At 36.9% G+C, this 14,931-nt stretch overlaps 1 protein-coding gene across 1 annotated transcript in view; it reads left to right on the forward strand.

The window, feature by feature from the left end:
* Window positions 1-13,951, forward strand: part of LOC139719243 (uncharacterized) — a 14,680-nt gene extending 729 nt beyond the window's left edge. Inside the window, exons 2-7 of the mRNA XM_071630672.1 lie at window positions 7,692-7,726; window positions 8,528-8,584; window positions 9,578-9,660; window positions 10,364-10,672; window positions 11,127-11,319; window positions 12,255-13,951. Of these exons, the coding sequence (XP_071486773.1) occupies window positions 7,692-7,726; window positions 8,528-8,584; window positions 9,578-9,660; window positions 10,364-10,672; window positions 11,127-11,319; window positions 12,255-12,590 (1,013 nt within the window). The 3' untranslated portion in view covers window positions 12,591-13,951. The remainder of the gene's footprint in view (window positions 1-7,691; window positions 7,727-8,527; window positions 8,585-9,577; window positions 9,661-10,363; window positions 10,673-11,126; window positions 11,320-12,254) is intronic.
* The last annotated feature ends 980 nt before the right edge of the window (window positions 13,952-14,931 follow it).

Below are 14,931 nucleotides of genomic sequence, written 5' to 3' on the forward strand. Positions count from 1 at the left end.
ATTTCCATCGAACGAAAACTCAAGATGTATTACGTAAGTTAGGGCAGAGAGAGAGAGAGAGAGAGAGAGATGTGGGAGTGAGGAAAATGAAATAAAAAGACAACTTTGTTTCCTTGATCGCGTTGTAACTAATTAATTGCCTTCAATCTCCGTTGTACGGCAATACTCAACCGTGGAACTTCTTGAACATCCTTTTCCGTGTTTACGAGAAACGAAAGATTCCTTGCCGAAAGTATGCCAGGAACCTGAAAATATGTCGCATATCACAAAGACACGACTACTCGATATTGTACGTCAAATAAAATTGGTTATCTGATACTATACATAGCAAACTGGACAAAAATGGAATCTGCTCGATACTCATTTTATCGATTACTTCACATCAATATTACCTATACATGAAAAAAAAGGAACACATATATCCTAGAGACAGTATACTATTTATACACAGACTGGACATGCTAGGATGTAATCGTCTCTTCATCATGATCATGGACTTCTTTCTTGCAGGCATCGGAAACCGCGGTGGATGAATATAAATGAATGAAAGGGAATAAATTAGCCATAAACTGCAGAATAAGAAAAACAAGTAGTAATTTTGTGCGATGTTCAAGTTTATGTAATGGAAAAGTTGGACATGCAATTCCATACCATATCAGGCATTTGCTGAGACTAGAGTAACCAGCACTTACAACGCATGTCAAATTAATAAATAAAAATATAAACCAGTGGCGGATCCAGAGGGGCGCACCGGGCGCGCGCCCCCTCTTTATCTTTTGTTAAAAAAAAAAAGAAATAAAAAGAAAAAAAATGAGATGAAACCAGGAAGTAGCTATTGTGTCTGCACGAGACATACAAACATAAAAGTAGCACCAAAATATTCTTTGCACCCCACCCCCCACCCTTTACGAAATTCCTGGATCCGCCCCTGTAAACCATCTCCTGCTAGTTCATAGCCTTTCTTCAAAATAATCTGAGGAACTCTTTTTATAGTCTTTTCGCTGTTTTTTTTTTCTATTTTTGTCTTTGGAAGATAGATTCAGCACCGCAGCAGTATAGTATGAAAGGAAGTCCCTCAAACACTTATTGATTTCAGGCTATACGTGACGGCAATTTGATCTCAAATTTGGCTCTTGCTTTCAGGGGCTGCACTTTATATCGAATCTAGGAGCGCTCGTTTGGGATATTTCGAGAACTGCTTGCCCAAACAACGTGAATTGATACAAAGTTTACATCACATACCCACATGCACACAAGCTTTATTGCAATACGTATAGCAATAATTGATCTTTCATAATTAGGTAATTTGGATCACGCACACTCATTCCCGAGTATTAAATTTGCGTAGGGATACGTCAAAGTACACTGGCAGTCTTAAACGAAACTGGAACTTGTTTAAGATAATCACCTTAATGTTTCAATTCAAAGGACATGTTTACCATTGGGAGCAGTGATTTAAAATCTTACTGTTCATGCATATGTGTAGGTCAGTTGTATCACAAAGCATCCTCCCAAATAAAATGTTTGCAATGAAGCCTAAAATATAAGGAGATATCACTATTTTTCTTATCAAACCACAGTTGTAGACGGTTTAGTCTGGAAAACATTTTATTATAACTATTGTTCACATTTTGTATATTTAACAATACTTAAGATCGATTATACTGGTTCACTTTTTTACATTGGTTGTTTCTATCCCTAACTCACATTTTAGAACTATATTTTGAAGCACTAAAGCTGGATTTTTGTTTCATTTGCAAATGGTAAATTATGCCTTTAAATTCGCTACTCCATCAACCAGGGACATCACGTTGATAGGCACTTAAGTAGGCAAACAGGCGAATTAAATGCAAGGATAGGTGATTAGCAAACACTTATTTTTATGCCGCTGAAGATAAGATTAAGAAAAAGAGCCTCTTGAAACCTGAGTTATGGAAGACCATTGATCTTTGTTCTCTGTATCTTGTTAAAGAAAATGACAAGTTATCAAACAAATTGGGTTGTCCTTGTTTATGATTGTGCGCGAGATATATCATTCGATGATTATTGATAATAAATATCGAACTTTGCTCAGTTATCTAATCATAGCTAACTTTATTGATATGCGTTGTAAAGATAAATTCCAAATTATATGAGAGAGAAAATGTATTATAAGTTAATACGCGTTCATCTATTGTTATCCCATAATCAGATCTTTACTTTGATGGAATAGTGAAATCTTCATCCAGTATCTACTGAATCTGGTAAAATACTTCAGTAAGTACATTAGAATATCACAAAAGTGTTTCCTTGTTTGATTATTCAGTAACTTTAACCTTCTCAACTAATCTAGAGTTTCATATCATAGTTGATAAATCTTTGAAACTCTCGAGCAACTTATTCAATGCCAAATATCAAAGTTCCTCCATGTACTTGATGAAATATTGCAATAGAGAATATAGAATGCGAGCTGCGCAAATGACACACGGAAATTTAACAACAATCCCAGACATAGCTCAGGTCCAAAGTTTGTGATCGGGGGGGGGGGGGGGGGGGGTGGTTCAACAATATGGTCTGCGCCAATATGGTCTGTTGTCAGAGCGGACTATTTCGGTAAAATCCTTGGTTTTGATTGGTTGAGACGCTCTTGTCACTGACTGTTACTATGGTAATTGTCAGTGACTGACAATTTGTCAGCGCTGACAACTTTCGTGAAACGGTCCCCAGATTTATAATGATGGAACAAGGTGGCCGATCTGAGCCATGGCTATTATTTAAAGTGTGGCGATATCACGGAATACAATATTTACAGTACCGAAGTACAGTTTGCCGTCTACTCCCAGTCCGAGTCGCACAATAGGGTCTCGTGTTTAAGGAGAAGAAAAATGGAGCATATCATTATTTTGAAGGGACAACTCCCTCCTTTGGTCAATATTTGCAAAATTATAAACAGAGATATAAGACGTTGTATTACGCGGTGGAAATCTCATGAACTTTGACCTCAATTATCTTCAACATTGGTCCATAGAGCAAAAGTGGGACCATCACATAAAGGCGACCAGTACCGCCCCTTTTTGCAGTCCATCATAGCGATCATCGTCAAAATCATCCACATCATCATTATTATCATCATCATCATCATCATCATCATCGTTTTTTTGTCCTTTCCTTCGTCTTCTGTTTGTTCTTCTTCTTTTTGTTCTTTTTCTTCTGTTTCTTCTTTTTCTTCTTCTTCTTCTTCTTCTTCTTCTTCTTCTTCTTCTTCTTCCTCTTCCTCCTCCTCCTCCTCTTCATTATCATCATCATCATTTTCGTGATCCCCACTGTCATTATTTTTTTTTTTCGGTCACCATGCACCACCATTATACCATCGTCGTCGTTGTGACAATCTCCATCGCCAGTCCTCATCGTCCCCATCATCATTATCACCATGCATCAACATCATTTGTAGCCAATATCAATGTAGTGGTTGCTTTTTTATGTGAACAAGAACAAAAATTAGAGGACAACAGTAATATCTAGGGACCCCCTTGTTTTGCAACACAAAAAGAAAAAGAAATGGCATTTGCGTCACCACGAACTGCGTGGAGGACAATTTACACAATACATGTACATAAATTATGTTAAATATAACGTAAACGGGATGTAATTTGACCAAGGGAAGATGATAAAGAAACAGATTCAATTCAATAGTTTATTTATTTCCACCATCAAAAAAGAAAAGAAAAATGTAACATGATCCAAAGTGGTACAATTTTCAGTTTGTCTTACATTCGTCTGATGAAGGCATTTTTTTTCTTCAAATGCAATATAAAGTATATGCACGAATGATGTCATAAAAAGAAACAATGCACTTTGCCATGGCAACACAAATAGTAAATAGATACACGGAAGCAGGTAAACATGCAATCATGCAAGCCAAACTTCAAAACCACCACATCGTTCACAGTGTAACTAAAAAAAGAAAAAAAAATAGAGAAAATGAGTGCCCAATTGCACGTACCCTCAACCCAAGATCAATTCCAAATAGAATATCATCACGCCCTAAAATAAAGCTGCATAAGATGGGTCATGTGCCGGTCATGTATGTGTGATGCAGCTGTCTAATTCTGATATTTACTTTGTAAAAGGGTCAAAAATTCCCTTAAGTAATGTAAGGTAAAGTAATAAAAAAAATCATGGGAAAAGCTGTTCATGATAGATAATGCGTCATAAAGTTCTAAGTAGATAATCATTGGGGGTATATTGATGTCAGAATCAGTTCATGTTTACGTAACTTGCTGTTATTAAGGCACAAGCGGCCCTCCGTACATCATGTTGCCTCAAAATGCCCCGCCCACTTTCGAACATTTCACCCCATATTGGTGTACGTATCATTGATTTCTCAGGAACACCCCAATAAGTGCAAAAGCATCGCTCTTAGCAGAGTCACTGAAACAGTTACTCATTTGCATTTCATTTCTTTCTTTTCATCTTGTGTGATCTTCCTTTGGAAATAAATTAATCTTCCTTCGTTTCACTCATGGCTATTCGAGTACTCGGTCGTTTCAAAGATGACCCCTTTCTCGAGAAGTTACGCTTTCGTAACGAAAACTTAACCGGGATTGTCAAGAACAAATTTACAGATCCTCACGTGGGTGCTCATTTCCACATAGCTATGCTGATCAGAGCTCGTTCAACAAAAAAAGTTTTGTAATCTAGAGTTCAGTGCAAACAACGCGCTCTTTATTCGTGTCGAGCGCACAATACCGTATAAGGCAAAATGCATGAACTGAGAGTCTTAATGCTTAATACTCTTGTCTCTGGAAAAGTCACCCCTGGACCAGCGGAGAATGGGAGATTTTGATCAAATTTGAGTTTGCCCTATTGTTAGAGGGAGAAAGACGGAGTGTGCAAATACCAGTCTGGACCACTTTTGAGATCGTTTTGATATGCTGAAATCACGCGATCAAGTCGTGTTCTTTTTCTCTTTTCCTTTCATTCCCCCCCCCCCCCCCCCCACGAGAAAAGCTCTGAAACTTTCTTGGTTATAAAGCGAGGGAGGGAGGGGCGGGATGGCATATTCAATGCACTTTGGTGCAATCTGCATCGGAGCAAGGCTTTTGAGATGTTCACGAAATTCAAACACAAAATTTGTAATATCAACACCAAAGTCCTGGCTGTAATTTCTAATTTAATTTCATTTCATTTCATTTATATCATTTATTTGTTTCCATATCCAAATAATACCGAACAACTGCGAAATAAATCTTCTTTTTTTTTTTCTTAATTGAGACGACCAGACGGCAACATAGTTTCCTGGTTTAGCGGTGTTGTCAAAATACGAAGTTGTTTTGTGTATTTTTGTTGTTTCGTCGATAGTCTTCACACCTCGATCATCTCGATTAGAGTATGGGCTTTCCAGAAACGTACCTCTTGTTGACAATAGCATTCATGGCAGACTATAATCCCCCTTTTTCTTTTCGTGTTCACAATGCAATTTCACCGGTTTCAAACGATCCCTACCACTACGGTACTTGTAGGTTGTGATGAAGTTTCTTTTCGTCACTTGCATGTTATATTTAGAATAGGTCCTCGGAATTATTTTCTTTGAAGTCATTTGTGGGCCAACTTGATCTTCCCCTCAAGTTCAATACATTCTACAATCGAAGTTTTCTTGTAAAAAATTCAAACTCTCATTTTGTGGCAGTGTAAGAGCAACAAAGTTCCCCAGATCAGAGTTGTACTCAACACAACTGCTCAAGGCATTGGTCAAAAATATAAACATAAAGGGCTTATAGTCAATATGTGATATGTCAAATTGTGATGAAATATAAGGTTCTAGAAGTCAGGTAGCAAGAATAGAGAAAGCACGAACGAAAATGAAACTTGAAAAGCTTGTGCTCATGACAATCATACCTAGTTTCGACGACTTAACAATTTGTTTCCCAACTCACTCGGGTCTATCTTCCTAATTTCCAATTTTTAAGAGAGAAAAAGGAGGAAAAAGAAGAGAGAAAAAAAAGAAAGACAGGGAGAAACACAGAGAGAAAGAGACAGTTACGAAATAGAAGAGAAGAAAGCTAGAGAGAGAAAACACACACACACACACGCACGCACACACACAGAGCAGACCAGAAAGACTAAATACAATCACGATGATTATGATAATTCTGCCTCCACAAACAATACGGAAAACATGGTGAAACCATGCAGCTAGCATCAACATGCAGGCGACCACGTTGCCCAATTTCGATTTTCGTTTGAAAATTGTGAAGTAGAAAATCTCGGTTAGATTTCTCTTTACACAATATCCAGACTCCTTCAGCAGTAAAGTAGACGGCTTCTTTTTACTTTTTCTTCTTACTTTTTTCGGTAGTCAAATCAAAAGCAATCATATTCAACTCTACTCTCGCAGTCTCTCTCTCTCTCCTTCTGCCTATACATATGTACACACACACACACACACACACACACACACACACACACACACACACACACACACACACACACACATATATATATATATATATATATATATATATATATATATACATATATATATATATATATACATATATATATATATATATATATATATATATATATATGTGTGTGTGTGTGTGTGTGTGTCTATCTGTCTATCTAATCTTTCTTTTTATCTATCTTTATATCTATATAGATGTCTGGTTTTTTCCTTCCTTTGAAATAGGAAGACTGAAAATCTCTGAAAATATAACAGGGCCTACTGTATGCTAAAAACACAATACTGTTTCAATGCACTGTGCTGAATGTGTGCTCAAATTTCTTTTATCAAAAAATACGACGCAGAAGAAACGTAATCCATCGCATGAATTTGGTTTCATGCTATTATTTCGTCTCGAGCAGACAATGTTTTGCATGTACGGTGTTTTCTAGACCTTTCGGTTGTGTAGTAATTGAGTAGTGGTGCTGCCAGCCGTGCATAAGATATTTCTCGCCGGTCATTTCACGGCGGTTGGCGCGAACTCATGCACTGGCGTGTATCCAGTACGTATAACAGTAACTGTGTTAGCAAGGGCCCCTGGAAGTTCGCCCAGGTTTGGGTTACGTCGATGGTACTTGGTTACGAAATTATGTTTGCTACTGGTTAACTTATCCTCCTCCCTAATCTCCGGCTATTAAACGACCGTTGTCAAAGATGGCCTGTCGTTAATGGACAAAGCACGGAGGTAGTGCTTCAAGTTTATGGGCCTGTTGTGCTTTTTGTTTCTCCTCCCCGATGTTCATTATTCTTATCGTCTTTATTTACAAGAACTTTGCCCTGCTTCAAGGGCCCCTGATCGGTGGTGCTATCAAGCTAATCAATTAATGATGGAAAATAAGAACTAGACACACCTTAGATATCTATGGGTTCTGCTTTCCAACGATAACGTAAGAAACTCTTTTACACCAAAAGCGTCTACTGAAGATATCAATACCTTTGTTTTCATGTATTTATTATTTATCAATTTATTTGGTCAAATATACAAATATATATGTATATATTATATACATTTATTCATCATGTTAATATTATTCAATTATGATTTGGTTCATTCAAGTTTGTAACATCATATTATCTATTTATCTATCTAGCTACTAAAGTATTAATTGGTTTATTATTTATATAATATGAAATAGCAATATATACTGAAAGGAATGTTGTTGATAGGGATTGTTTTCATGTTTTTGTCCTTTTATCTTCTTTCTAGCTTGCGATTTCAGTACTGGCCTGAGCCAAGAAGAGGTAAGACGATGTGGCTACATTATTATTATTGGCACGACAGGCTACGTTTTGTTGAAAATTATTATTATTGATATTAATGATAATGATGCCGATAATGATAACATCGTCATCATCACCATTGTCATCATCATTATTATAATGATATGCGAGAAAATTTGATGAGTAAATGCATGTACGTCTCCACTTTTTACGAGTTAATTATTGTCTCACCAAAAAAAAAGTCGATCACCGGATCAGATTGTAAGAATGAAGAAAAAGGAATTGAGTAAGAAAAGGGAATATTAGCACTTTCTTGAGATGAGACTAACTCTGCTAAAGGCAATGTCAGTATGCTTTATGCCAATAACTCCTCACTTACCATTTTCTTTAAAAAAAAAAAAAACGAGTATTGCCTGAAACATTTGAAAATCATCCCTTTGAAATCGACGAAGAGGGCGCTGCAGGAGGAATGAAAACAAACAAAAAAAATTATCCGAAATGTGTTTCTATCTATGTTATATGATTAAAATAGGCGGTGGTAAAGTTACCGACGTGTCTGGTGACATTCCAGATGAATGACGAACTATGACCCACTAGAGGTGCTTGATAAAATACATAGTGTCACTATGAACATTTTTTTTTTTCGTCAAGTTGATGGTCCTGATTGTGCCATAATATACTTTGTCTTGCTCCCCACGAAATAGAAAATAATAAAGATGTCCTCAGTTTTCTGAATTTCAAATACACTGTAGTTTTTTTTTTCTCTCTCTCTGCGATAAAAATTCTGGCATAGTTTTTGTTCTGTTTTGTTCTTTATCACAGTGCGCCGAATACACCGACATGGGTGCTATCTACGTTTATTTCCCTGATAAAGACGGAGTAAGTCTGCGCCATCACAGAGAAAACACAGTGTGACTGCTACTACTACATTTACTATTCCATCTACTACTACTACTACTACTACTACTACTAATAATAATAATAATAATAATAATGGTAATATGAATAATTATTATAATGATGATAATGTATATGATATTTATAATGATAAGCAGTTATGAAAATAAATTTCCTTGCGATATGTATATATATATATATATATATATAATTATATATATATAATATATAATATATATACATATATATATATATATATATATATATATATATATATATATATATATATATATGAGTACATGGATATAAGAACGACCCAAGTCCATGGAAGACCATTTCGAGTAAACTAAAAAAGAAACTTCATATCTTTTTTATTTGTCCAATAATATTCTATTCAACTGTGATGGGAAGGCAACATTGTATATACAAATTAGAACATATATTATTATGACAATTAACATTTACATTAATTGTGGAGAGGCCATCTTGTGTGGTGGACTTGGGTCGTTCTTTGATTCATATGGACTTGGGTCGTTCTTTGATTCATATACATGATATTCTGCTATAGAGATGACAGAAGGATGAGAGAGGGCGCTATCATATGAATGTAAGAATGACCCTAGTCCTTCATTCTTACATTGATATAAAATTTAACTCATTCATTTCAGGCACTTCCGGGGGTAATTAGGATTTATCATTTATACACAACATGAGTCCATGCATGAGCTACAATTTCCCATGTCAAACTGAATTTGGCCAAAAATTGGACTTGGGTCGTTCTTATATTCAGGTCTTCACATATATATATATATATATATATATATATATATATATATATATAATATATATAATGCATATGCATACATGTGTGTGTGTGTTCCAGCCAGCGATACCTTATGAACAAAGCAACTACGTTAGCATGTTGATTTGGTACAAATTTCTTCCTTATTATACTTACTTCCTGTTGTATAACAGGCTCCACTAAATTCAGCAGAAATGGACCAGTTCAAGGCGGCCATGGCTAACATTTCCAACGAATACGTTATCCTTGAAGTCGAGTGAGTATACCCATCTCTCTCTCTCTCTCTCTCTCTCTCTAACATATATATATATATATATATATATATAATGGTATTATTATCCGCGTGTTGGAATAAGAGCATAAAGACGATGAAGACAAACAAGTTGACATAATGCATTAGAATCCAACTTCATTTATTTGTAGACCAAATTTTCGACCCTTGCACGGATCTGTTACCCTGAGGAAGATCCGTGCAAGGGTCGAAAATTTGGTTTACAAATAAATGAAGTTGGATTCTAATGCATTATGTCAACTTGTTTGTCTTCATCGTCTATATATATATATATATATATATTTATTTATTTATATATATATATATACATACATATATAATTGTATACGAAGAGTTTTATTGCAAAATGAGCTAAGCGGCATTCTTAAACATTTAAAAGGAAGTCCATCATCAGATTGGGCAAAATCAAACCTTTCCAGTAGTAGGCCCCTACCTCACTTGTCACATAACAAGGAATATTTTAGGTTCAGGGCATTGTATAGTCGGCAATTTACTTACCGAAAACATGATTTATATGTTACGAACAACGAATGAAGTGTTGTTATGCGATCCCCGGCACAATACAAGGAAAAAATATAAGAAAAATCTCTTAATTACGGTACTTCCATTGGCGGCTTGCTGTCAAAATTAACAACATGTACAAAACTGATGTTGGATTGCGTCACAGACCCGAGGACATTGTAGTCGTCGCGCATGGCAACAATGAAGAGACCGGCCAGACCCTGTTGCAGTTCTTCGTCCTCAACCCTTCAGGCTCGACGGTGATGCCGGTGGCCTTCCGCAGCCAGGAGCTGTACCTCGTCATCCAGCTCAACAACGTGGATGTCGACAAGATGGCTGGCCAGGAGGTGAATGCCCAGGCGCCGCCATCCAGCTACCCGCTGGCCGTCCCTGCCTGGGGCATCGCCATCATGGGCTATGCCGGGCTCGTTCTGCTCATCTACTGTGCTATGGTACTCACAGCTGACTGGCGCAGGTAAGGGGATTTTACAGCATTAGCTTGTCCATAACTCTGCACATCTACAAGATTTTCACATAAATTTTCACAACATTATTCAAAAGAAAACATACCATCATCGAAAATGAATTACATCGTAAATGTATCTCCTAGGCTTTATATAGGGTGCTATGGCATACTAGTAAGGGATAAGACTCCCGATTCCCGATCGGAGGACCCGAGTTCGATTCCCGCTCAGTGCTTATGTCCTTGGACAAGATGTTTTACCTGCAATGTCCCTCTCGACCCAGGTGTATGAATATGGGTACCTGGCAATGCTAGTGTAATAATAATAGCAGGGCCCTCTGGTAGGGTAGTAGCAACACTGATGAGACTACCCTGGACAAAAAAACCTCATCATCATTATCATTATCATATCACTAATACCGTTATGACATTAATCTTATAATAATTATCTCCCCTCCATCTCTAGAGAGCGGGCTCGAGAGTTCGAAGAGAAGCTGGAGAAACAGTACTACGAGTCCAACAATGCGAACGGTGTCGACACAATGGGCAAGGAGATCCCGATGACCAAGATGAACGGCAACAAATACGAGGTGGTGACCGAGACCAAGCCAAAGATGACTTCGACCGCCGTGCAGACTCCACGCCACGTCGCCGTGCAGGTACGTCAACGACGCCAGGGTGTTACTTGACATGATGTGATTGACGTGTTTAACTTGTTTGAGTGTTTCCTTATTGTTTTCTGATGTGATTTCTTGGATTCAGCTATTCTGAAACCGTTGTTAGTTGAACGCAAGTGTGCAGTGACAGACCAAATCCAATGATGTCCATTTTATTTATAGCAATTAGTTCGTTGTGAGTTTATTATCTGTAGTGCGTCGTTGTCTTATCAACATTATCACATTAAGGGTATGCACACAATCATAATCATTATGCATATTCTGGCTAGGTGGGATTATGTTCCTGTGATGTTAGCCCATGAGAGGACGATACATGGGATTGACGTTCCTTTGATGTTCGCTCATGCGAGGAAAGAGAGAGAAATATTGCTTTATTCTGGTCATCAAAACAAAAATGGTATACATCGCGACCCAAAGGCTAAATTGTGTGCCATGTACATGTAGATACAAAACGATACATTACACATTAATATGCAGTGACCATAACACACACAGGTCTAGGGTACAATACAATGCAATACAATACAATACAATACAATACAATACAATACAATACAATACAATACAATACAATACAATACAATACAATACAATGCAATACAATACAATACAATACAATACAATACAATACAATACAATACAATTCTAGTTTGAAATGCGAGTTTGAATTAAAAAATAGTCGGACATGGCGTTGCGAATGAAAATTGAATTTAGTAAAAATGTGGTATGAAAAATATAAAGCTTGTGATAAAATCATGAATCATAATCAGGACTCAGCTACATTATAATCATGTTTGTGTGATATGATTGTAATAGTATATCTAGCGTCAAACGATTTTTCATGTAACTGTGAAATGTTCCAAATGCGAACAAGATAACCATGTATAGCATGCCTCATCCATGATTATTTTCCATAGGTCGATCCCGGCGATATCGGAATCACTGCCCTGAAGCAGAACGTCGTCGAAGCGGTCATCGAGAACGGATACTCCTCCATCGATCCGCCTCCGCCGCCGGCTGAAGCACCCCCGCCAGAACTCAGCCACGACTACGACAGCGTTGACCCACCTCCTTCCTACTCGGGCGGCAGTACCAGCAACGACACCGATCAGCTCGTGGGCGACGCCGGCAAGGACGCGGAAGACACTACGGGGGCTGACGCGGCTGCGGCCATAGATGGCGCTGTTAACGAAGCGTTCGTGGGTGACGGCGGAGATCCAGAACCTTCATCGGGCCCTTCGACAAGCCTTTAGCATGGAAAGGGTTAATTCGGCCTCATTTTTACGTGCCTGACCATATGACATCGTCCAGACTTAGACCAATGCAATCTTGACCAGCGTTTAAAGCATTTTGTCCGGCAGGGGAAGATCTAAATTACCTACAAAAATAATCATAATTTCTGAAAACAAAATAGGAGAAATCAACATAAGAAGCGTTCACTGGTGTTCATGACTACAACAGTTTGCTATCATTCTTAGAATCAAAACTTGAGTGGAAAATGCTGATACTGTTTTGAACAAATTGGCAAATTGCAATTAGACCTGTTACTGGTGTTTTGTTTTGGCATAGTTTATAGGGTGAGCAATTATATAATCTCCCCATGCTTATGTTTGTTGCTGTTGGTTTTTTTTTTCATTATTATTGTTATCAATATCATTTATCATTGTTGCTCAGAACTGATAAAAGCCTAGCCATATATTTTAGCTCAAAATTCTGTGAAGACGTTCAGATCTACCGAAGATGAGACAAGAATTGAAAGGGTGGGGCATGGGTAAGGGGTGGTTAAGGTAACCTGAAGAACCTTGAGAAAAACAAAGAAACAGACAAACAAAAAAGTACAAACACAAACCAACAGAGTCAAATTTACCTTTCATCCCATTATCACCCAAGACATTATGATGCGGGATTATTTTAGTACCTGTGCCAAAATTTCGGTACCCACACTAATAGTGAGGCTCAGCTGTCTTTATTTCCCCCTTCTGTCAATCCATATGAAGAGTTTGTTCGCAAAAACGAAGATTTTGAAGTACGGTTTCTGTCATAAAGTACAAAATAATCCCTTTTAAATGATATATTGGTCACTACATATAGATGTACATTTTTGAAGTTATGGTCAAAAGAAGCAAAAATTTTCTTATTATTCTCTTTATTTTTCTTGACATTTATTCGCAAATATCTTCATTTGGCAAATATGGACTTATCAGATTTTCTGCGAACAAACTCTTCATATCTCTACAGCAGAGATGCCATTTAAATTTTCTCCTTGCGGCTGTTTGGTTTTGGTTTTATTATTGTTGTTTTCTTGAATTAACTACCAGTCCCTATGAATTATAATTAAGCAAATCTTTTTAGGAGGGTGTCATCTTAAGAACACCAAAAAAGTAGAATAATAACTCGGGTACACTTCTATTGCTGCACTAAATCAGATCATTTTAAAGTCTTAGTGCTTGGATTTGTTGTTGTTGTTGTTGTTTTAAAGGAAGAAAGAAGAGATAGAGAAAAATGGGGTCCTATAGAAATAATTTACCCAAGACAACACTAACATATACCAAAACATAAATCTTAGAGATATAAACAAGAACATTAGGTATACAAGAATATCAGATATAAAAGAATATTAGATATACCAAGTCTCCACAAGGGAGCTCATATCGTCTCCATGTTTGGATTGGATTTACCATACTACCCAAGGCATTTGAAAAGCAACAGCAGGCTGAAAAACATATTAAAGTCAATCTGCTGTAGCCAAACAAACAAATAAATAAGGATACATTGTATAAGTAGGAAATTAATAAAATACACAGTTATGGTAAGTGGCGAAATTCTTGTTGCTTATTTTCCTAGATTACCAAACTTCTTATGAGAGGGTATGTTTACAAGATTTAATAGGACATTATAGGGCTCACACGGGTAAATAATTCCCCATAGAGACGTGTGTTAAAATTCAAATTTCAAAAAATTCTGTAAGATAGCTGGGAGAAATGAGGTGTTTCATCTTCACTAACCTGAATAAGTGAGATATTACCTTTCATCCATCAGATTGCCAGGGTGGGTTGTTCTGCTCTAATTCTGTCCAGGGGTCCGCAAAGCCAGACTACGAATTCTTGTCACTCAAAAAATCACCTATTTTCCGTACACGTACCCAATGAAATATAGTCCCCTCAAATTCCATCAGAAAAGCTTTCATCTTCCAACCTAAATGCAGTTTGTAGAGGAATTCATACTCAATATCTACAGCTATTCAGTTTTTTGCCAAACTACATCATTGATTTTTAATTAATTTTTTTCTTCATTTATTTTGGTATCTTTGGTACGAATTTGTGAAGGGGTCTGGGACAGTCCATTTTATTTACAGGTGTGAGCCCTATAGTGGAGGTCATATTTCTTATTTGACTTTTAAACATCATAAATGTGTTTTTTATGATATTTGCCCCTACATCATATGAGAAATTACACTTTCAAGGATTATAAAGCTTCTCAAAGGGACACTTTTAGAAAATCATGCCCTTTAGGGTTTTTTAAAAAATAAATCTTGCAGTTTTGATCAGTTCTTCATAAGATGAATACATAGATCCAGGCAGTTATCCTTGATTG

Source organism: Diadema antillarum, unplaced genomic scaffold, assembly GCF_040938485.1.
Source record: "Diadema antillarum isolate AM-2024a unplaced genomic scaffold, OU_Dant_1.0 scf00000107, whole genome shotgun sequence".
In the NCBI taxonomy this organism is placed as follows: Eukaryota; Metazoa; Echinodermata; class Echinoidea; order Diadematoida; family Diadematidae; genus Diadema; species Diadema antillarum.